This window comes from Saccopteryx bilineata, chromosome 5, assembly GCF_036850765.1.
Source record: "Saccopteryx bilineata isolate mSacBil1 chromosome 5, mSacBil1_pri_phased_curated, whole genome shotgun sequence".
Lineage (NCBI taxonomy): Eukaryota > Metazoa > Chordata > Mammalia > Chiroptera > Emballonuridae > Saccopteryx > Saccopteryx bilineata.
This window is the reverse complement of record NC_089494.1, coordinates 143,173,809-143,198,664: the sequence shown is the minus strand read 5'-3', so window position 1 is coordinate 143,198,664 and position 24,856 is coordinate 143,173,809. Positions and strand designations below refer to the sequence as shown.

Sequence of the window (24,856 nt, the reverse complement as noted above, 5' to 3'; positions counted from 1 at the left end):
CTATCCACTGTGCCACAGCCTAGTTAGGCAGTATGAAGATTTTTTTTTTTTTTTTTGGTGACAGAGACAGAGACAGAAAGAGGGACAGACAGAGAGGAAGGGAGAGAGATGAGAAGCATGAATTCTTCGTTGTGTCTCCTTAGTTGTTCATTGATTGCTTTCTCCTATGTGCCATGACCTATGGGCTACAGCAGAGCCAGTGACCCTTTGCTCAAGCCAGTGACCTTAGGCTTCAAGCAAGTGACCTTTGGGCTCAAGGAGGATGAGCCTGTGCTCAAGCTGGGAACCTCAGGGTTTTGAACTTGGGTCCTCTGAGCCCCAGTCTGATGCTCTATCTACTGCGCCACCGCCTGGTCAGGTTGTATGGAGATTCTTTTTTTTTTTTTTTAAATTTTTAATTTTATTTTATTCATTTTAGAGAGGAGAGAGAAAGGAAGAGAGAGAGGAGAGAAAGACAGAGAGAGAAGGTGGGGAGGAGCTAGAAGCATCAACTCCCATATGTTCCTTGACCAGGCAAGCCCAGGGTTTCAAACCGGCGACCTCAGCAATTCCAGGTCGACACTTTATCCACTGCGCCACCACAGGTCAGGCCTGTATGGAGATTCTTAACAAAATTCCAGTTAGTCTTAGAGGAAACAGATTTGGAAAAACAGATTCTTGGGGAAAGCTTGTCTATTCTGCAGGGAGCGTGGGATGCTGGAGGACGAGGGTCAGTGCAGGGACTGCACAGTGCACGTGGGTGGTGCGTGGGTGGCTTCCCCTGCGCCCCTCCACTCCCAATACTAGAGACAAACAAGGTTTTTTTATAGTTCTTGAAACTTATTACATACATTTTAGTATCCACTGTATGTTTAGGGCTGGATTGTCTTGTTGGTGCCTATAATTTGATGCCTTTTACAGGTTTGACCAAGAGTTCATTGGGCAGAGCTATTACACCATCGATTTTAAAGAAGTTGTCATAAAAAGGGATTTTTAAAAAACCACTTAAGATTAATGTGTGAAGTGGGTGCTAACTCACCTGGGGAGCAGGTAACTGAATCCTTTAATTGTTTGGCTTTGGTTGTCACCTGTTTCAAAATATAAAAGCAAAAAATATCTTACTCTTCACATACCTACGCTCAGTCAAGTGCCCTATTTCATATAAAGTCTTGGTACACCTCCTATTAGCTGGGTAACCTTGAGCAATTTCCAATCCTTTCTCTGTCTTGCGCATTCCTTTCCGTAGTATGTAGATGTGATACTACCATTTGCCTCTTAGGGACTTTTAAATTTGAAACAAGCTCTTAGCAAGATACTTGGCAGATAGTAAAGGCTCAGAAAATATTACCTATTGTAATTGACAAGGATTATTTATTTTTCATTCATACAAAGGGCAGAACTAGAGAAAATATTTAAAGCTACTTCAATTTTATTCCCTGCCTTCCTCTCTCTCAAGATGACCTTGCTTCCTATTTTATGAGAAAAACTGATGTTATCCAACCTGTGCTTCCCTGACTTCTAACCTTCCCAACTCAAAATTGGATTGTCTCAACATATATAGCCTTCCCTTCTTTTATTTCAATTCAAAGAAAGAAATTATCTTCCTTCCTCTTAAATTCTACCAGAACAATGTTCCATCAATTCAGTTCCTTCACTTTCATCTTGAACTTCTCCCTGCCCATCAGATATGTCCTTCAGCCTTCAGACTCAGCCCGAGTGGCCTCTGCTCTAAGACTCTCTTCCTTTGAACTGTCTTTCCTATTGTGTTCGGTGCTCATGACGGCACCTCCTGGTTTCCCTTCTCTTTCCCCGAACATTCCTTCACACTCCTGCCTCTTGTTCCCAAATGTAATATTCAACATTCTGTCCTGGCTGTCCATAATCCATTTCCTCCTTTGGTATCTCATACCATCTGTTCAGTTATACTGTAGACAAGAAATTATTACCCTGTATCTCTAGGCCACACCCCTACTCTGGAATACCAGGCTAAGAAACAGACCATATCACACAATAGATCATCAGATCTGAAACAGACTTCGTTTTATAACAATAAGTTTACTATGTACCAGGCATTGTTTTAAATAAGATGTGTGTGTATGTATATGTATATATTCCTCACAGGAGTGGTTATTAGGTAGGTTTATAATTATTACCCCCATTTTACATAATCTGAGGCCCAAAGGGAAAATATACTGCTCACAAATATTAGGGGATTTTTCAAAACAAATATGAAGTGATAAAATATCCCCTAATATTTGTGAGCAGTGTAACATGTCCAAGATTAAAAGACTAGTGAATAGCGAGCCCAGGCAAGTTAGGCTCCAAAACCTTTGCTCTCAATCACTATAAAATTCTGCCTCTCAGACCTAAATCTCTCACTTTATAGATGAAGAAACATGCCAAGTGCTCTTTCTGCTATTACTTCTATGGCTCCCCTTTAACTGCCACTAATCTTATTTGGAGGCCTTCTAGCTCTGCAAACCAAACAAACCCCAGACCATACTCATCACCTTTGCGGCGTTTCCTTCTTTTCTTAATAGTGTTACCACCCTAGTCACAGGGGCTCCAAACATAAGGATCAATTTGTTTTTTTCTCTCCCTCCCCAACCAGCTACCATGCTCTTTAGTCCCATCTGTCCCCTTTTCTGTCAGACCTCCACCACCCATGTTAGTCCTTCATTCTCATTTGACTGAACTAATATCGACCTTCTAACTGCTTTCCAACTTACTTATTTACAGTTCTTATATAATATTCAATAGTTAGTAAGCCCGAGGCAGAATTCTGATCAAATATCTCTGATGGATCATCACTGACAAAATAATAAAGTGTTCAATCCGCACCTGCCATGCAAGGAAATCCATACCTGGATGCCTGTATGTATACTTCCTTGCAGCAGAACTAAACAATTGGTGCTCCCCAGATCATCAGAAATCCCCTACCCTGGATTCTTGGCCATTGTTAACAGTCTGAAATAACTTCCCTTTCTTCAGCAAACCTCTCTTTAAACATCTATCTGTCCAGAGCCAAACCATCCTTCAAGGTACTCTCAAATGTGACTTTCTCCCAGAAGACTTCACTGATGTCTACTACCAGGACTACTAACTGGTAATAACTAACCCCATTTCTTTCTAAATTTCTGCTGTATTTTAAAATATTTTATGGTTTTACATGATCATATAGTGAAAACTTTCTCTTTACAATTCTTTTATTCCCCCGCAATTTATTTATTTATTTATTTAATTATTTTTTTTTTTTTTGCATTTTTCTGAAGCTGGAAACAGGGAGAGACAGTCAGACAGACTCCCGCATGCGCCCGACCGGGATCCACCCGGCACGCCCACCAGGGGGCGATGCTCTGCCCACCAGGGGGCGATGCTCTGCCCATCCTGGGCGTCGCCATGTTGCGACCAGAGCCACTCTAGCGCCTGGGGCAGAGGCCACAGAGCCATCCCCAGCGCCCGGGCCATCTTTGCTCCAATGGAGCCTTGGCTGCGGGAGGGGAAGAGAGAGACAGAGAGGAAGGCGCGGCGGAGGGGTGGAGAAGCAAATGGGCGCTTCTCCTATGTGCCCTGGCCGGGAATCGAACCCGGGTCCTCCACATGCTAGGCCGACGCTCTACCGCTGAGCCAACCGGCCAGGGCTATTCCCCCGCAATTTAAAAAAAATATATATATATATTGGAGAGTACTCTAGAACAGTACAAACATTTCCCTTGTTCTGTTTTTAAACAGCTTAATTTGAGATGTAATTCACCACACAATTCACCGTCTAAAGTGGACATACAGTTCAGTGGTTTTTAGTATATGTGGATGTGTGTACGTACCCATCATCATAGCTGGTTTTAGAACATTTCATCACTTCAGAAAGGAACATTCCGTGCTTGTTATCCTATCCTCCTCACCCCACCCTCACTTCCAACTAACCAGTAATCTACCTCTGTGTTTCTAGATTTCCCTGTTCTGGGCTTTCATGTGAGTGGAATCATATAATGTGTGGATTTTTGTGGTTGGCTTCTTTCATTTGGAGTAATTTTTCCAGGTTCATTCCAGGTGTAGTATATATCAGTACCTCATTCTTTTTTATTGCCAAATAATACTCCATTGTGTGGATATACGACATTTTATTCATCCATCAGTTGATAAATATTCATGTTTTTTCCATTTTCGGCTATTAAGAATAATGCTGCTGTAAATATTTGTGTACAAATATTTGTGTGTGTGTGTGTGTGTGTGTGTGTGTGTGTGTGTGTGTGCTATTTATCTTAGGTATATATATACCCTGGAGTAAAACTGCTAAATCATATAGTACTTATATGTTTAAATTTTTGAGGAACTGCCATACTGTTTTCCAATATGGATGCATCATTTTACATTCACACAAGTAACATATGAAGCTTCCAATTTCTCTCCATTTTTGCTAACACTTTATCCGTCTTTCTGAGTCTAGGCAGCCTAGTAGGTATGAAATGGTATCTGGTAGTTTTGATTTCCATTTCCCTAATGACTAATGATATTGAGCATTTTTTTTTTCTGAAGCCGGAAATGGGGAGAGACAGTCAGACTCCTGCTTGCGCCCGACCGGGATCCACCCGGCATGCCCACCAGGGGGCGACGCTCTGCCCCTCCGGGGCGTCACTCTGTTGCGACCAGAGCCACTCCAGCGCCTGGGGCAGAGGCCAAGGAGCCATCCCCAGCGCCCAGGCCATCTTTGCTCCAATGGAGCCTCAGCTGCGGGAGGGGAAGAGAGAGACAGAGAGGAAGGAGAGGGGGAGGGGTGGAGAAGCAGAGGGGCGCTTCTCCTGTGTGCCCTAGCTGGGAATCGAACCCGGGACTTCTGCACGCCAAGCCGACGCTCTACTACTGAGCCAACCGGCCAGGGTGATATTGAGCATTTTTTTCATGAGTGTATCAGTCATCTGTATATCTTCTTTGGGGAAGATCAACATGGAAATGTCCTATTCAGATCAACATGGAAATGTCCATGTTTTATTTGGGTGATTTCTCTCTTTACTATTGAGTTGTAAAAAGTTCTTTACATATAGGTAATACAGGTTCTATATGAATACAGGTCCTTTATCAGATAAATGTTTTGCAAATATGTCTCCCATTCTGTGGGTTTTCTTTTTTTCCTTTTTTTAAGATCTAATTGGACTTGGCTGAAATGGGCGGGGCTATTTAAAGAGAATATTCTGCAAAGATGTAAGATGTGAAAGGCTGAGAAAGAGAAGTCTCCAGCAGTTTGCAGAGAATCTTAATCAGGAGTGCTCCCATGATGACATATCAAGATTGTACATGTCGAGATTTCAAGGAACAGAACAGGCAAACATCTAAAGCTGAAAATGCCACACAGAAAGAGTATGAGTGACGTCAGAGAAATGTCAGCATGATGAATAATCCTGATCTCTCCTCTTGAAATTTCAACAACTAAACACAAAGGAAAAAAAACCTTCGGAGCACCCAAAATATACACAGACCAGACAAAGGGATGACTGGGTGAAAAGTGGCTGACTATGTAAGACAGAGGACGGGGCGTTTTGCTTTCTGTGCTGATCTGAGGAAGGGGCACTTTTGCTTAGAGCTGGGAGAGGAGAGACTGAGCTAGTGGGGAAGGAGTTGAATTAGGGTGGGCACCCAAACAAAAAGAAGAACACATCAGCTCTGCCTGAGATCACGGACACTGGGCGTGCACACGGGCAGTGGGATCCATCTAAAATTACCCGCACAGGGTGCCTGTGTGAGCTGGCACCAGCATCTTTGTGCATTTCCAGCTCCACGATCACCGGCACAGTGCTAGCGGCTCCACCTAGCATCACCAGCATAGGACTGAGTAGGTGCGCGTGAGCCAAGGTGCTTAGCCCAAGATTAACAACGTTGGGTGCCTCTGCGAGCACCAGTGTCTTTGGGCATTCCCAGCTCCACAATCCCCAGCACGGGGCAGGCACACACAGGGACTGAAGTGTTTAGCCAGAGATTATCAATGCTAGGCACCTGTGTGGGCACTGGCATCTGTGGGCATTCCTGGCTCCACTATCTCCAGCACCAGGCACGCGCACGGACAAAGACCCTTGGCCTGAGAATGCCCGCGCTGAGCGCCTGAACGGTGGCAGCAACCATCTGTGTGCATTGCTGGAGTCGTGGGAGCTAGACACACATGTGGCCTGTCCCGGGCTACCAAGCAGCGCAAGTGGGAAAAGGCCGTGGAGATTAAAACCCGGCACACTTGATATGCCCGCCGGCCCATAGAATTTTGCCTTTGTGTAACAGAAAGGCACTTGGTCCTTGGTCTGTGCCCTGTCCTGCTTGCTCGTGCTGGCAGCTCTGGTTGCCACTGCCTTCCCCATAACTGTGCTTTCAGTGGCGCTGGAGGGGAGACCTGGCTGTGCATAGATTCCCTTGCTGCAAGGACAGTAGCTGAGGTGGACCCCACAGCAAAGTCTCCAGGCTGCTAGCTCCAGTGCAAGGGACGTGCAGAGAGGCGCCTGGAAAACTGAGACTCTCATTACTGGAGTCATATAATTGCTAAACCCCAACAAGCCTCACCTGCCAATGGGACTGAGGCCCAGACTACATCATTGCCACAACAACACACCAGCAGACCTCTGCCCAGGAGCCCCACAGAGGCAAAACTCATAGTGCAGTGCCACCTGCTAAATAAAAAGGAAGAAGTTACCTCTCAAAACCAGAAAAATATTACATTTTTAAGTGCTTTTTGTCATTTTTACTTTTTTCCTTTTTCTTTCTTTTATTATTTTCCTTTTGAACTACATCATCCATAGCTGTTATATTTTTCATTCTTGTTTTTTGTGGAGGTTTCATTTTAGAAACCTTTACTTCTATTTTTTTTTCTTTTTTTTCCTAAAGCTCGAAACGGGGAGAGACAGTCAGACAGACTCCCGCATGCGCCTGACTGGGATCCACCCGGCACGCCCAGCAGGGGCATCACTCTGCCGCGACCAGAGCCACTCTAGTGCCTGGGGCAGAGGCCAAGGAGCCATCCCCAGCGCCCGGGCCATCTTTGCTCCAATGGAGCCTTGGCTGCGGGAGGGGAAGAGAGAGACAGAGAGGAAGGAGGGGGGATGGAGAAGCAAATGGGCACTTCTCCTCTGTGCCCTGGCCAGGAATTGAACCCGGGTCCCCCACACGCCAGGCCGACACTCTACCGCTGAGCCAACCGGCCAGGGCCTACTTCTATTTTTTCTTCTTTTTCTTTCTTTCTTTTTTTTTACAGAGACAGAGAGTGAGTCAGAGAGAAGGATAGACAGAGACAGACAGGAACAGAGAGAGATGAGAAGCATCAATCATTAGTTTTTCATTGCGTGCGTTGCAACACCTTAGTTGCTTATTGATTGCTTTCTCATATGTGCCTTGACCGCAGGCCTTCAGCAGACCAAGTAACCCCTTGCTGGAGCCAGTGACCTTGGGTTCAAGCTGGTGGGCTTTTTGATCAAACCAGATGAGCCCGCGCTCAAGCTGGCAACATCGGGGTCTTGAACCTGGGTCCTCCGCATCCCAGCCTGATGCTCTATCCACTGCGCCACCACCTGGTCAGGCTTAATTATCTCTTAATAGTGTTAACAATACCACTCTCAAATGCTATTAAGGAAAAAGAAATAAAATGTTATGGATACAAAAGACAGAGACTTACTCAGATAGATGATGAAAATCTCTAAAAAATATTTCAATTACTTGGAAACCTTGGAGTTAAATGACAGGGAATTCAAAATTGAAGTCCTAAAAATACTCAGTGAAATACAAGAAAGCTCTGAAAGTCAATTTACTGAGCTCAAAAAACAATTTAATGAAAAGAATACTTCATCAAGGAAATTGAAACTATAAAAAGGAACCAAACAGAGATGAAAAATCCTCAATATATAAACTGAAAAATGAGGTGACAAACTTAGCTAATAGAACAGGCCAGATAGAAGTGAGAATCAGTGACATAGAAGACAGGTAACTAGAGATACTACAGTGAGAAGAGGAGAGAGACACATGATTTTAAAAAAATGAGAAAGCCCTACAAGAACTGTCTGACTCCATCAGAAAGAGCAATGTAAGAATAACAGATATATTAGAAGGAAAAGAGAGAAAAAGGAATGGAGAACATATTCAAACAAAAAATCGATGAGAATTTCCTAAGTCTGTGGAAAGAATTAGAGCCTCGAATCCCAGAAGCAAACAGAACACCAAGTTATCTTAACCCAAACAGACCTATTTCAAGGCACATCATAATTAAATCAACACAAAACAATGACAAAGAAAAAATCCTCAAGTTAGCCAGGGAAAAGAAGAATACAACATATAAAGGAAGGCAGAATCTTGCAGCCCAAACATGTGAATGCAGTCCCACCCGTGGGGTTGGGGCAAAGGCTGAGGTCCAGCCAGGGCTTGCAACCCAGGCACATGAGCGCAGTCCTGCCTTCAGGGGTGGTGTGGACCTGGGCAGGCCAGGAAAGCAAACACAGTCCCACCTGCGGAGGCGAGGCAGAAGTCACAGCAACCAACGCAGCGGGCCAGCACTGGAAATGCCCATGTCCAAATGCCCGAAGCGGTGGCAAAGGGGGTGGTGGGCCTATAAACAGACCACACATAGGGAACACAGAGGCCACACCCTTATACACAGACAAAATGGGAAGGGAGAGAAATGCAACACAAATGAATCAACAAGAGAAATCCTCAGAAAAAGATCTGAATGAGATGGAAATAACCAAATTACTGGATGCAGAAGTTTAAAATAATGATTGTTAGGATGCTCAAATATCTCAGAGCAACAACAGATGGATGTAACGAGCACCTAAATAAAGAGAGCAAGTATAAAAAAGGACAATGACAATAAAAAGAATCAGTCAGAAATAACAAATACAGTATCAGAAATGAAGGCCACTCTGGAAGGAATTAAAAGCAAGATGAATGAAGCTGAGGACTGAATCAGCAAGTTAGAGGAAAAGATAAACGAAAGCACGGAAGCACAGTAGCAAAAAGAAAAGAGGCTCAAAAAGTCTGAGGAAACTCTAAGAGAGCTCTGTGACAACATGAAGAGAAATAACATCCACATCATAGGGGTTCCTGAAGGAGAAAAGAAAGAACAAGGGATAGAGAATCTGATTGAAGAAATCACAGCTGAAAACTTCCTTATATTGATGAAAAATAAAAGTCACACAAGTTCAAGTAGTACAGAGAGTTCAATTAAGGATGAACCCAAAAAGGCCAACACCAAGACACATCATAATGAAAATACAAAAATTAAGAGAAAAAGAAAGAATACTAAAAGCTAAGAGATATAGAGTAAGTGAAAAGCAGTCTACTACTGACAGAAGAGCCCCCATAAGAATGACATCTGACTTCTCAACAGAAACATTAAGGGCCAGAAGGGAATGGCAAGAAATATTCAAAGTAATGCAAAACAAGAGCCTACAACCAAGAGTTCTCTATCCAGTAAAGCTATCAATTAAAATAAAAGGAGAAATTAAAAGCTTTGCTGACAAAAACCTAAAGGAATTCATTATAATCAAAGCAATGTTACAAGAAATATTAAGGGGCTTGCTGTAAACAGAACAAAGGGGGAAAAATCTAGGAAAAGAGGAATGTAGATTTAAAGAATAAAATGGCAATAAATACATATCAATAATAACTTTAAATGTAAATGGATTAAATGATCCAATCAAAAGACAGAGTAACTGTGGATAAGAAAACAGGACCTGTACATATACTGTCTACAAGAGACACACCTGAAAACAAAAGACACACATAGACTGAAAGAAATGAAATAAAATATTTCATGCAAATGGAAATGAAAAAAAAAAAAGCTGGGGTAGCAATACTTATATCAGATAAAATAGACTTTAAAACAAAGGCTAAAATAAGGGATAAAGAAGGCCACTACATAATGATAAAGGAAGCAACCCAACATAAAGATGTAACAATTATAAATATCTAAAGCAGATATTGATGGACATAAAAGGCAGGATCAACAACAATACTATAATAGTAGGTAATTTCAAAACCCCACTAACATCACTGGATAGATCCTCAAGAAAGAAAATTAACAAAGAAACAGCAGACTTAAAGGATACACTAGATCAATTGGATCTAATAGATATTTTCAAAACCTTTAACCCTAAAACAGCAGAACATACATTCTTTTCAAGTGCTCATGGTACATTCTCTAGGATAGACGACATGCTAGGACACAAAACAAAACTAAACAAATTTAAAATTTAAAAGATTAAAATCATACCAAGTATCTTCTCTGATCACAATAGCATGAACTATAAATCAACTACAATAGAAAAACTAAAAAACACTCAAACACTTGAAAACTAAATAGTATGTTATTAAATAACAAATGGGTTAACAATGAGATCAAGGAAGAAATAAAAAATTTCCTTGAAACAAATGAAAATGGACATACAACAACCCAAAATTTATGGGATACAGCAAAAGCAGTCCTGAGAGAGAAGTAAAAGCACAAGTAAACAATTTAACCCTGCATCTAAAAGAACTAGAAAAAGAACAGCAAGTAAAACTCAGAGGAAGTAGAAGGAAGAAAATAATAAAGACCAGAGCAAATATAAATGACATAGAGGCTAAAAAAACAATAGAGTGGATCAATGAAATCAAGAGCTGGTTCTTTGAAAAGGTAAACAAGATCGATGAACCTTTAACCAGACTCACCAAGAAAAAAAGAGAGAGGACTCAAATAAATAAAATTAGAAATGAGAGTGGAGAAATAACAACTGACACAGCAGAAATACAAAGAACTGTAAAAAAATACTATGCAGAACTGTATGCCATAAAATTAGACAACCAAGGCCAGTGGTTGACAAATTGCGGCTTGTGAGACACATGCGGCTCTTTGGCCCCTTGAGTTTGGCTCTTCCACAAAATACTACATGTGGTCGCTACCTCGATAAGTAATGTACCTACCTATATACTTTAAGTTAAAAAAATTTGGCTTTCAAAAAATATTTCAATCATTGTACTGTTGATATTTGGCTATGTTGACTGAGTTTGCTGAATTCTGACCTAGGCAAAATGTACAAATTCCTAGAAACATAATCTTTCAAAAATCAAAACAGAAAAATCAGAAAACCTAAACAGACCAATTTTATCAAATGAGATTGAAACAGTTATCAAAAAACTTCCAACAAACAAAAGCCCTGGGCCACATGGCTTTACAGGCGAATTCTGACAAATATTCAAAGAAGGATAGGATAACTCCTATCCTTCTCAAGCTATTTCAAAAAATTCAGTAAGAGGGAAGACTTCCGTGAGTGATGTCAGAGAAATTGTAAGGAGTGATACCAATAAATCTCCACCAAAATTCAACAAGATCTTCAACCAGAAACAGAAAAATCTATCCTTAGAGCCTCCAGAAGTTCCACACTAAATGCAAAGTACTATTAGCAAAACCACCCACAGATGCCATTAAGGAAAAGGAAATCGAATATCATGGATTCAAAAGACAGAGATGTAACACAGATAGATGAGGAAAAATCTATGGAGAAAAAATTTAATATATTGGAAACCTTGGAGCTAAATGACAGAGAATTTAAAATAGAAATCCTAAAAATACAGAAAGGCAACTTACAGAGCTCAGAAAACAACTCAACGAACACAAAGAATATATTACCCCTGACATGTGGTGGCTCAGTGGATAAAGCGTCGACCTAGAATGCTGAGGTTGCAGGTTCAAAACCCTGCACTTGTCTGATCAAGGCACATGTGGGAGTTGATACTTCCTGCTCCTCCTCCCTTCTCCCCCCCCTCTTCTAAAATGAATAAATAAATAAAAATAATTAAAAAAATAGAATATATCACCAAGGAAATTGAAACTATAAAAACAAATCAAACAGAGATGAAAAACTCAATTCACGAGCTGAAAAACAAGGTAACAAGCTTAGCTAATAGAACAGGCCAGATAGAAGGTAGGATTAGTGAAATAGAAGACAAATAACTTGAGGCATAAAAGAGAAAAGAAAGAGACTCAAAAATTTAAAAAAATGAGAAAGCCCTACACGAATTGTCTAACTTCATCAAAAAGAATAACATAAGAATAATAGGTATATCAGAAGAAGAGAGAAAAAATGAAATGGAGAACATATTAAAACAAATAATAGATGAGAACTTCCCAAGCCTGTGGAAAGAACTAAAGCCTCAAATTCAAGAAGCAAACAGAATTCCGAGTTTTCTTAACCACAACATATCTACTCCAAGGCACATCATAATGAAATTTGCACAAACCAACAACAAAGAAAAAAATTCTCAAGGCAGCCAGGGAAAAGAAGAATGCAACATATAAAGGAAGGCCTATTAGATTATTATCAGATTTCTCAACATAAACTCTACAAGCTAGAAGAGAGTGGACCCCAATATTTAAAGCCCTGAAAGAGTGGAACTTTCAGCCAAGAATACTATACCGATCAAAGCTATCCTTCAAATACGAAGGAGAAATAAAAACATTCACAGATACAGAAAAGATGAGGAAATTTATCATCAGAAACCCCCACTCAAGGAATTACTAAAGGGGGTTTTCCAACCAGATACAAAGAACAAAACAAAACAAAACCACAAGTAAAAGCTCCACCAAAAACACAATAAAACCAAATTTAAACTGTGACAACAACAACAACAAAAAAGGGAGAGGACGGAGATTAACAGTAGCAAAGGACGATGGAGTGCAGAAGTACTCACAAGATAGTGCACTACAATGAATAAGGTAGGAACCCTTTTCATTATTTAATGGTAACTACCCTTAAAAAAACCACCACAGAAGCACATGATTAAAAAAAGATAGCAACAGAGGAAAGATGTATGGATACAATGAAACAAAAATAAATGGATAGAAAAACAAAAGTGGCCTGACCTATGGTGGTGCAGTGGATGGGGTGTCGACCTGGAAATGCTGAGGTCGCCGGTTCGAGGCCCTGGGTTGCCTGGTCAAGGCACATGTGGGAGTTGATGCTTCCAGCTCCTCCCCCCTGTCTCTCTTTCCTCTCTCTGTCTCTCTCTCTCCTTCTCTCTCTCCTCTCTAAAATGAATAAATAAAAAAAAAAAAGAAAAACAAAAGAGAAAAATCAAACAAGACACAAAACTAACAGAAAGCAATGTATAAAATGGCAATAGGGCCTGATCTGTGGTAGCGCAGTAGATAAAGTGTAGACCTGGAAATGCTGAGGTCGCCGGTTCGAAACCCTGGGCTTGCTTGGTCAAGCACATATGGGAGTTGATGCTTCCAGCTCCTCCCCCCTGTCTCTCTCCTCTCTTTCTCTCTCTCTCTCTCTCTCTCTCCCTCTCTCCTCTCTAAAATGAATAAATAAATAAAAATTTTAAAAAATGGCAATAGGGAACTCACAAGTGTCAATAATTACACTAAATGTAAACGGATTAAACTCACCAATAAAAAGGCACAGAGTAGCAGAATGGATTAAAAAAGAAAATCCAACTGTATGCTGCCTACAAGAAACTCATCTAAGCAACAAGGATAAGAACAAATTCAAAGTGAAAGGCTGGAATATAATACTCCAAGCAAATAACATCCAAAAAAAAAACAGGCATAGCAATACTCATATCTGATAATGCTGACTACAAGACAGCAAAAGTACTCACAGACAAAAATGGTCATTTCATAATGATTAAGGGGACGCTGAATCAAGAAGACATAACATTTCTTAATATATATGCACCAAAATATAAGACAGTTACTTATTGACCTAAAAACAATAACTGACAAAAATACAATCATACTTGGAGACCTCAACACACCGCTGACAGCTCTAGATTGGTTATCCAAACAGAGAATCAATGAAGATATATTGGCCTTAAACAAAACACTAGAGCACCTGGATATGATAGACATCTACAGGACATTTCATCCCAAAGTGACAGAGTATACATTTTTCTCCAGTGTACAAGGATCATTCTCAAAAATTGACCATATGTTGGGCCACAAAAATAACATCAGCAAATTCAGAAAAACAGAAATTGTACCAAGCATATTTTCTGATCATAAAGCTTTGAAACTAGAATTCAACTGCAAAAAAGAGGAAAACCCCCCCACAAAAATTTGGAAACTAAACAACATACTTTTAAAAAATGAATGAGTCAAAGAAGAAATAAGCGCAGAGATCAAAAGATATATACAGACAAATGAAAATGACAATACGACATATCAGAATCTATGGGATGCAGCAAAAGCAGTGATAAGAGGGAAGTTCATATCACTTCAGGCCTATATGAATAAACAAGAGAAAGCCCAAGTGAACCACTTAACTTCACACCTTAAGGAACTGGAAAAAGAAGAATAAAGACAACCCAAAACCAGCCGAAGAAAGATAATAAAAATCAGAGCAGAAATACATGAAATAGAGAACAAAAAAAACTATAAACTATAGAAAAAATTAATACAACAAGGAGCTGGTTCTTTGAAAAGATCAAAAAAATTGTCAAACCCTTGGCAAGACTTACCAAGGAAAAAAGAGAAAGGACTCATATAAACAAAATCCAAAATGAAAGAGGAGAAATCACCACGGACATAGTAGATATACAAAGAATTATTGTAGAATACTATGAAAAACTTTATGCCACTAAATTCAACAATCTAGAAGAAATGGATAAATTCCTAGAACAATACAACCTTCCTAGACTGAGTCAAGAAGAAGCAGAAGACCAACTAGTAGGGAAGAAATAGAAAAACCTATTAAAAACCTCCCCAAAAATAAAAGTCCAGGCCTAGACGGTTATACCAGTGAATTCCATCAAACATTCAAAGAAGACTTGGTTCCTATTCTACTCAGTCTTCCAAAAAATTGAAGAAGCAGCAATACTTCCAAACACATTTTATGAGGCCAACATAACCCTCATACCGTAACCGGACAAGGACAGCACAAAAAAAGAAAACTAAAAACTCTAATGAATACAGATGCTAAGATACTAAGCAAAATACTAGCAAATCGAATACAACAACATATTGAAAAAATAATACATCATGATCAAGTGGGATTCATCCCAGAATCTTAAGGATGGTTCAACATACATAAAACGGTTAACGTAATACACCATATCAACAAAACAAAGAACAAAAACCACATGATCTTATCAACAGATGCAGAAAAGGCATTCGATAAAATACAACACAATTTTATGTTTAAGATTCTCAACAAAATGGGTATAGAAGGAAAATATCTCAACATGATAAAGGCCATATATGATAAACCATCAGCTAACATCATATTAAACAACACAAAACTGAAGGTTTTCCCTCTTAAATCAGGAACAAGACAGGGTTGTCCACTCTCTCCACTCTTATTTAATGTGGTGCTAGAGGTTCTAGCCAGAGCAATCAGACAAGACAAAGAAATAAAAGGCATCTATATCAGAAAAGAAGAAGTAAAGGTATCATTTTTTGCAGATGACAGGATCCTATACATCGAAAACCCCAAAGAATCTACAAAAAGACTACTAGAAACAATAAGCCAATACAGTAAGGTCGCAGAATACAAACTTAACATACAAAAGTCCATAGCCTTTCTATATGCCAACAATGAAACATTTGAGAACGAACTCAAAAAAATAATCCCCTTCACGATTGCAACAAAAAAAGTAAAATACCTAGGAATAAACATAACAAAGAATGTAAAGGTCCTATATAATGAAAACTACAAAGCATTGTTAAAGGGAATCGAAAAAGATACAATGAGATGGAAGAATATTCCTTGTTCTTGGATAGGAAGAATAAATATAATCAAGATGGCCATATTACCCAAAGCAATATACAAATTTAATGCAATTCCCATCAAAATTCTGATGACATTTTTTAAAGAAATGGAACAAAAAATCATCAGATTTATATGGAACTATAAAAAAACCCCAAATAGCCAAAGCAATCCTAAAGAAAAAGAATGAAGCTGGGGGCATTACAATACCTGACTTCAAACTATATTATAGAGCCACGACAATCAAAACAGCATGGTATTGGCAGAAAAATAGACACTCAGACCAATGGAACAGAATAGAAAGCCCAGAAATAAAACCACATATATATGGTCAAATAATTTTTGATAAAGGGGCCAACAACACACAATGGAGAAAAGAAAGCCTCTTCTTCAAATGGTGCTGGGAAAACTGGAAAGCCACATGCAAAAGAATGAAACTCGACTACAGCTTGTCCCCTTGTACTAAAATTAATTCAAAATGGATCAAAGACCTAAATATAAGACCTGAAACAATAAAGTACAGAGAAGAAGACATAGGTACTAAACTCATGGACCTTGGTTCTAAAGAGCATTTTATGAATTTGACTCCAAAGGCAAGGGAAGTGAAGGCAAAAATAATTGAATGGGACTACATCAGACTAAGAAGTTTTTGCTCAGCAAGAGAAACTGACAACAAAATAAACAGACAGCCAACTAAATGGGAAATGATATTTTCAAACAACAGCTCAGATAAGGGCCTAATATCCAAAATATACAAAGAACTCATAAAACTCAACAACAAACAAACAAACAATCCAATAAAAAAATGGGAAGAGGACATGAACAGACACTTCTCCCAGGAAGAAATACAAATGGCCAACAGATATATGAAAAAATGCTCATCTTCATTAGGTATTAGAGAAATGCAAATCAAAACTGCAATGAGATATCACCTCACACCTGTTAGATTAGCTATTATTAACAAGACAGGTAATAGCAAATGTTGGAGAGGCTGTGGAGAAAAAGCAACCCTCAGTCACTGTTGGTGGGAATGTAAAGTAGTACAACCATTATGAAAGAAAGTATGGTGGTTCCTCAAAAAACTGAAAATAGAACTACCTTATGACCCAGCAATCCCTCTACTGAGTATATACCCCCAAAACTCAGAAACATGGATACGTAAAGACACATGCAGCCCCATGTTCATTGCAGCATTGTTCACAGTGGTCAAGACATGGAAACAACCAAAAAGCCCTTCAATAGAAGACTGGATAAAGAAGATGTGGCACATATACACTATGGAATACTACTCAGCCATAAGAAATGATGACATTGGATCATTTACAGCAAAATGGTGGGATCTTGATAACATTATACGAAGTGAAGTAAGTAAATCAGAAAAAACCAAGAACTGCATTATTCCATACGTAGGTGGGACATAAAACTGAGACTAAGGGACATTGAAAAGAGTGTGTTGGTTGGGGGAGGAGGGAGAGGGAAAGGGGGAGTAGGAAGGGCACAAAGAAAACTAGATAGGAGGTGATGGAGGACAATCTGACTTTGGGGGATGGGTATGCAACATAATTGAATGACAAGATAACCTTGACATGTTTTCTTTGAACATATGTACCCTGATTTATTGATGTCACCCTAGTCAAATTAATAAAAATAAATAAATAAAAAAAAAAAAAAGAGGGAAGACTTCCAAACTCCTTTTATGAGGCGAGCATAATACTGATTCCAAAACCAGGCAAAGACACTACAAAGAAAGAAAACTATAGACCAATATCCCTGATGAACTTAGATGCTAAAATTCTCAACAAAATATTAGCACACCAGATCCAGCTATATATAAAAAAACTCATACATCATGATCAGGTGGGATTTATTCTAAGGAGACAAGGCTGGTACACTATTTGCAAATCAGTCAATGTGATTCAACACATAAACAAAAGAAAGGATAAAAATCACATGATAATATCAATACATGCAGAAAAAGCATTTGATAAAATCCAGCACCCATTTATGATCAAAACTCTCAGTAAAGTGGGAATACAGGGAACATACCTCAACATAATAAAGGCCATCTATGACGAACTCAAAGCCAATATCATAATCAATGGGAAAAAATTTAAAGAAATCCCCTTAAGATCAGGAATAAGGCAGGGGTGCCCCATTTCACCACTTTTATTCAGCCTCGTTCTGGAAGTCCTAGCCACAGCAATCTGACAAGAAGATAAAAGGCATCCAGAGTGGAAAAGAAGTAAAACTATCATTATTTGCTGATGATATGATACTGTACAGAGAAAACCCTAAAGTCGCAGTCAAAAAACAGCTGAATTTAATAAATGAATTCAGCAAGGTAGCAGGATATAAAATTAATACTCAGAAATCAGAGGCACCTGACCAGGCGGTGTTGCAGTGGATAGAGTGTCAAACTGGGATGTGAAAGGACCCACGTTCGAGACCCGGAGGTCGCCAGCTTGAGCACGAGCTCATCTGTTTTGAGGAAAAAAAAAAAAAAGCTCACTAGCTTGGACCCAAGGTTGCTGGCTCAAGCAAGGGGTTTACTCGGTCTGCTGAAGGCCCACAGTCAAGGCACAAATGAGAAAGCAATCAATTAACAAATAAGGAGTCCCAATGAAAAACTGATGATTGATGCTTCTCATCTCTCTCCATTCCTGTCTTTCTGTCCCTATCTATCCCTTTCTCTGACTCTCTGTCCTTGTAAAAAAAAAAAAAAAAAAATCAGAGGCATTTTTATATATCAACAGTGATCTGTCTTAAAGAGAAATTAAGAAAACAATCCCCTTCACTACTGCAACAAAAAAATAAAGTACCTAGGTGTCAATTTAACCACGGAGGTTAAAGACTTGTACTCCAAAAATTATAAAACATTGATAAAGGAAATCAAGGAAGATACAAACAAGTGGAAGCATATACCGTGTTCATGGATAGAAAGAATAAACTTCATTAAAATGTCTGTATTACACAAAGCAATCTATAAATTCAATGCAGTTCCTATTAAAATACCAATGGCATACTTCAAAGATATAAAACAAATATTCCATAAGAAATGATGACATCGGATCATTTACAACAACGTGGATAAACCTTGATAACATTATACTGAGTGAAATGAGTAAATCAGAAAAAACTAAGAACTGTATGATTCCATACATAGGTGGGACACAAAATTGAGACTCATGGAATAGGTAAGAGTGCAGTGGTTACCAGGAGGAGAGGGAAGGGGTGGGGGGAAGGGAGGGGCATAAAGAAAACCAAATGAAGGGTGACAGTGGACAATTTGACTTTGGGTGATGGGTACAGCATAATCGAATGTCAAAATGATCTGGGGATGTTTTCTCTAAATCTATGTGGTCTCGTTGACCAGTGTCACCTGTTAAAATTAATTGTCTAAATCAAACTATAAAAGATCTAATTGGCTTTTAAATTAAGTGATTTATGAATTGGACAGCATCCCATCTTGCAACTAGTAGAGCACACACTCTTTTTACCTTTTTAATGGTGTCCTTTGAGGCATAAAGGTTAATTTTGATGAGGTCCAATTGATCAAAAACTTTTTGGGTGCTTGTATTTTTGGTCTGATATCTAAAAAATCCTTTGCCAAATCAAAGGTCATGAAGATAGAGCCTTCTGTTTTCTTATCAGTTTTATAGTTTTAGCTTCTACATTTAAGAAAATATTGCCATTTGACAATGTTACGTCTTCAGATCTAGGAATAGGCAATATTTTGCATTTTTATTTTCTTCTAATTCTTTCAACAATGTGTTAAGTAATTTTCAGATTTAAAGTTTGTAATTCTTCTGTTAAATTTATTCTGAAGTATTTTATTCTTTTTTGATGCTACTGTAAGTGAAATTATTTTAATTGCATTTTCATGTTATTCATTCCAAGTGTATAAACATACAATAGTTTTTTATAAATATTGATACATATCCTGAAACTTTGCTGAACTCATTTACTAGTTCTAATAATGTTTTAGTGAATTACTTATGCTTTTGTATGTATAAAACCATGTTATACTTCCCAATCTTATTTCTTTTTGCTTAATTGCACTGGGCAGAACCCTGAGTACAATCTTAAAAAGAAGTGGTAGAAGTAAACATCTTTGTCTTGTTCCTGATATACAATAACATCCTGTCTTTGGCTAGTAAACATGATGTTAACTGTGGTTTTCAGTAGATGCTTTTTTTTTTTTTTTTCATTTTTTCATTTTTCTGAAGCTGGAAACGGGGAGAGACAGTCAGACAGACTACCGCATGCGCCCGACCGGGATCCACCCGGCACGCCCACCAGGGGCGACGCTCTGCCCACCAGGGGGCGATGCTCTGCCCATCCTGGGCGTCGCCATATTGCGACCAGAGCCACTCTAGCGCCTGAGGCAGAGGCCACAGAGCCATCCCCAGCGCCCGGGCCATCTCTGCTCCAATGGAGCCTTGGCTGCGGGAGGGGAAGAGAGAGATAGAGAGGAAAGCGCGGCGGAGGGGTGGAGAAGCAAATGGGCGCTTCTCCTGTGTGCCCTGGCCGGGAATCGAACCCGGGTCCTCCGCTCGCTAGGCCGACGCTCTACCGCTGAGCCAACCGGCCAGGGCCTGTAGATGCTTTTTATTAGGTTGAGGCACTTGCCTTTTATTCCTAATTTGTTGAGTGTCATAGGGTATTGGATTTTGTCAAATGCTTCAAAAGGCAATGAGGAAGCTTATCCATGATGAAGCTAAGAACTATCACAAGGAGTGTTGGCAGATGTACAGAACTGAGATTCAAATGGCTAGGATGACAAGAAAAACCGGCAACTTCTCTGTGCAGCACCTGTGGAACTCAAATTGGCATTTGCCATCAGGATCAGAGAGGGATCAGCATGTGAGCTCAATGGTATGCAAGGTGCTGCAGCTTTTTGGCTGTTGCCAGATCTTCAGTGGTCCCTTTGTTAAGCTCAACAAGGCTTCGTTCGATTAACACCCTGAGAACTGTGGAACCATATATTGCATGGTGGTACCCAAATGTGAAGTCAGTGCATGAACTGATCTAAAAAGTGTGGTTATGGCAAAATCAACAAAAAGCGAATTGCACTGACAGACACCACACTGACTGCTTGCTCTCTTGGTAAATACAGCCTCATCTGCATGGAGGATCTGACTCATGAAATCTATACTGTTAAAAATGCTACAAAGAAGCAAACAACTTCTGGTGGCCCTTCCAATGATCTTCTCCATGAGGTGGAATGAAGAAACAGATCACCATTTTGTAGAAAGATGAATTAAGATATCTAGCCTCGTTATTTTTGTATTCTGGCCAGTTAATAAACACTGCTCTAAAATGGAAGAAAAGAAAAACAATTTGGTAGCTTCTTAAGAAGTTGAACATAAACTTCCTATATAACCCAGTACAATTCTGCTTCTAGGAATCTAACCAACAGAAATAAAACCATACAGCCCTACAGAGACTTGTATGGTAATATTCATTGCAGCGTTAGTTGTAATAGCCAAAGAGTAGAAATAATACAAATGACCATGTACTGTAGTAAGTTGGATAAACAAAACTTGGTATTAACCATATAACTGAGCTTTTGAAGGAAAAAAATGGACTATTAATACATGCTACAACGTGAATAAACTTCAAGCAATTTGTGCTGAATGAAAGAAGAGAGATGCAAATAATAAATATTACACAATTCCATTTATATGTATTTTCCAGAGAAGGAAAATTTACACACATATGAAACAGCTCAGGGCTGCCTGAGGTAGAATGGGAGTCGGGGTGACTGCAAATTGGGTTGAGGAAACTTTCTGGGTGATGAAAATGTCTAACACTGAATTGTGGTGATTGTACTACAAATAAGCTAAAAATCACTTAATTGTAACACTAACAATGGGAAATTTTATGCTATGTAAATTATCTTAATTTTTTTTGTAAAAAGAGATAAACACGAGATCTACTCTCAACAAAATTTAAACCATACAATATTTTTAAACTATTAGCACAGAATTGTAGAGCAGATCTCTAGAACTTATTCATCTTGCATAACTGAAATTTTATACTCTTTGAACAATAACTCTCCATCCTCACTTCCACCTCCAATCCCCTGGCAACTACCATTCTCTAACTTTATTTTAGACACCTCATACAAGTGGAGTCAGGTGTTTCTGTCCTTCTGTTACTGTCTTATTTCACTGTTTTCAAGGACATCCATGGTGTCAGATATTGTAATAATTTCCTTCTTGTTATGGTCGAGTAATTTTCAAGTGTGTGTGTGTATATATATATATATGTAACACATACACACACATTTCCTTTATTCACCTGTCAATGGCATGTGGGACACATCCATATCCTGACTATTGTGAATAGTGCTGTAATGAACATGAGAGTTCATATGCCTCTTAGAGATCCTGATATCACTTCTCTTGGCTATTAGTGATCCTACTTTTAATTGTCGGAGGAACCTTCATCCTGTTTTCCATAACGACCAAATCATTTTACATTCCAACCAACAGTATGTAGGAGTTCCAATTTCTTCACATCCTTGCTGACATTTGTCATACTGACAGGTGTGAGCTCTCATTGTGGTTTTGATTTGCATATCCCTGATAACCTGATTTTGAGCATCTTTTCATATACCTGTTGGTCATTTTAACCTATTTTTTTTTTGGAGGGGTGCTGTGTTCCTTATATATGTTAGTGTTAAATTTTTGGTGAGATACATGGTTTGCAAATATTTTCTCCTACTCTTTATAGTTACGTTTTTATTCTGTTGACTGTTTCCTTTACCATAGCAGAAGATTTCTGGTTTAATAGGTTCCTACTTGTCCTTTTTTTTGTTTTTGTCACTATGCTTCTGGTATCCTATTAATGAAATCATTGCCCCAGATGAGTGTCATGAAGCTTTTCCCTTGTTCCTTCTAGGAGTTTTATAGTTTCAGGTCTTATGAAATTGAGTTGATTTTCTGTATGGTGCAAGATAAGGGCCCAGTTTCATTCTTCTGCCTGTAGATGGCCAGCTTTCCCAGTACCATTGCTGAAGAGACTGTCCTTCCCCAGAGTGCATATCAGACACCGTTGTTGAAGATCAGTTGACTGTATATGTGTGGATTTATTTCTGGGCTTTCCATTCTGTTTCATTGTCTACTGGTCTTATGACAGTTTCAGTATTTTGGTTATTGTAGCTTTGAAATAGTTTGAAATCAGGAAATTTGATCCCTCCAGACTTTTCTTTCTTAAAATTATTTGACTATCTGGCCTCTTATGGCTCCATATAAATTTTACCATTGTTTTCTCTATTTCTGTAAATCAATGAAGCTTTAATAATAAAATTTAAAAGAATAAGGTAGGCCTGTCTCTGTCACAAAAAAAGGGGTTCTAAGAAGAGTCTTCCCTAGGAGGTAATATTTGAGCAGGGACCCAAAGCAAGTGCGAAAGCAAGTTTGAGAAAGGGAAGGGGTACTGACAGAGAAAGATATTAAAAGTACAATGCTTTGTTTAAATTTTTTTTCTATATTTAGATTTTTATTGATTGACTTCTAGAGAGAGGAGAAAGAGAGACAGGCAAGGAGAGGGAGGAACAGGAAGCACCAACTCGCAGTTGCTATTTGTATCTGCCTTGACTGGGCAAGCCAGGTGTCTGGAACCAGCAACCTTAGCATTCCAAGTTGTTGCCTAATCCACTGTGCCACCACAGGTCAGGCGTTGTTTTAAATTTTTAAACATAGTTTTTTTTTCTTCTTTTTTTTCCAAAGATTTTATTTATTTATTATAGAGAGGGGAGAGAGAGAGAGAGAGAGAGAGAGAGAGAAGGGGGGAGGAGCAGGAAGCATCAACTCCCATATGTGCCTTGACCAGGCAAGCCCAGGGTTTTTTTTGAACCGGCAACCTCAGCGTTTCCAGGTTGACGCTTTATCCACTGCGCCACCACAGGTCAGGCTAAACATAGTTTTTAAAGTCAAAGTATTATGTACACATCTACAAATAAAAAAGAGAGTGTACAACAAGAACGTACAAGGAAAAAGCAATGAACTCGACACCCAGAGGCACTCATTTCTGTTCAGAGTTGTTCTGATGGTTACAGCACTACATAAAATAACATACTTTTGATATATTATCTCTTAAATCCAACCCCTTTTCTTCACTTCTACCAATAACCCCTGGTCCAAACTACCACTGTCTTTTGCAAAGAATACTAAAAGAGCCTCTCACTTGGATCATCTTTCTTCTGTTTCCACACTTTGCCTGCCACAGTGCCTTCTCCACAAAGCAGTCAGAATGACTCCTTAGATCAGGGGTCCCCAAACTTTTTACACAGGGGGCCAGTTCACTATCCCTCAGACTGTTGGAGGGCCGGACTATAAAAAAAACTATGAACAAATCCCTATGCACACTGCACATATCTTATTTTAAAGTAAAAAACCAAAACGGGAACAAATACAATATTTAAAATAAAGAACAAGTAAATTTAAATCAACAAACTGACCAATATTTCAATGGGAACTATGCTCCTCTCGCTGACCACCAATGAAAGAGGTGCCCCTTCCAGAAGTGCAGTGGGGGCCAGATAAACGGCCTTAGGGGGCCGCATGCGGCCCGCGTGGCCGTAGTTTGGGGACCCCTGCCTTAGATCTTGCACTCCTTGCTCAAAATCTCCCACTGCTTTCCCATCTCAAAATAAAATCCAACATCTTTACCTTGGCCAATGAGGTCCTAGAGGTCTGGTCCTTTACTATCTTTGTTCTCATCTGTAACCTCCTCCTCCTATACACTCCTTATCAGTCAACTGACCTCCCAACTGGACTCTGCACATCCCAAGCATGCTTTTACCTCAAAGCCTTAGTAAGTGCTGTTTGCTCTACCTGTAACTCTTTCTCAAACTTGCTTCCACACTTGCTTTGGGTCCCTGCTCAAATATTACCTCCTAGGGAAGACTCTTCTTAGAACCACTTTTTTTGTGACAGAGACAGAGAGAAACAGAAAGAGGGACAGATAGGGACAGGCAGGAAGGGTGGGAGATGAGAAACATCTATTCTTTTTTTTTTTTTCCCATTTTTCTGAAGCTGGAAACAGGGAGAGACAGTCAGACAGACTCCCGCATGCGCCCGACTGGGATCCACCCGGCACGCCCACCAGGGGCGACGCTCTGCCCATCCTGGGCGTCGCCATATTGCGACCAGAGCCAC

The 24,856-nt window shown here is 39.5% G+C and overlaps 1 protein-coding gene and 1 pseudogene across 1 annotated transcript in view; one reads left to right on the top strand and one right to left on the bottom strand.

The window, feature by feature from the left end:
• Nucleotides 1-24,856, bottom strand: part of DNAJC1 (DnaJ heat shock protein family (Hsp40) member C1) — a 241,089-nt gene that overhangs the window by 4,083 nt on the left and 212,150 nt on the right. The window contains exon 10 of the mRNA XM_066280951.1: nt 1,019-1,067. Within this exon, the coding sequence (XP_066137048.1) occupies nt 1,019-1,067 (49 nt within the window). The remainder of the gene's footprint in view (nt 1-1,018; nt 1,068-24,856) is intronic.
• On the top strand, nt 20,367-20,940 carry LOC136337993 (large ribosomal subunit protein uL30-like; annotated as a pseudogene).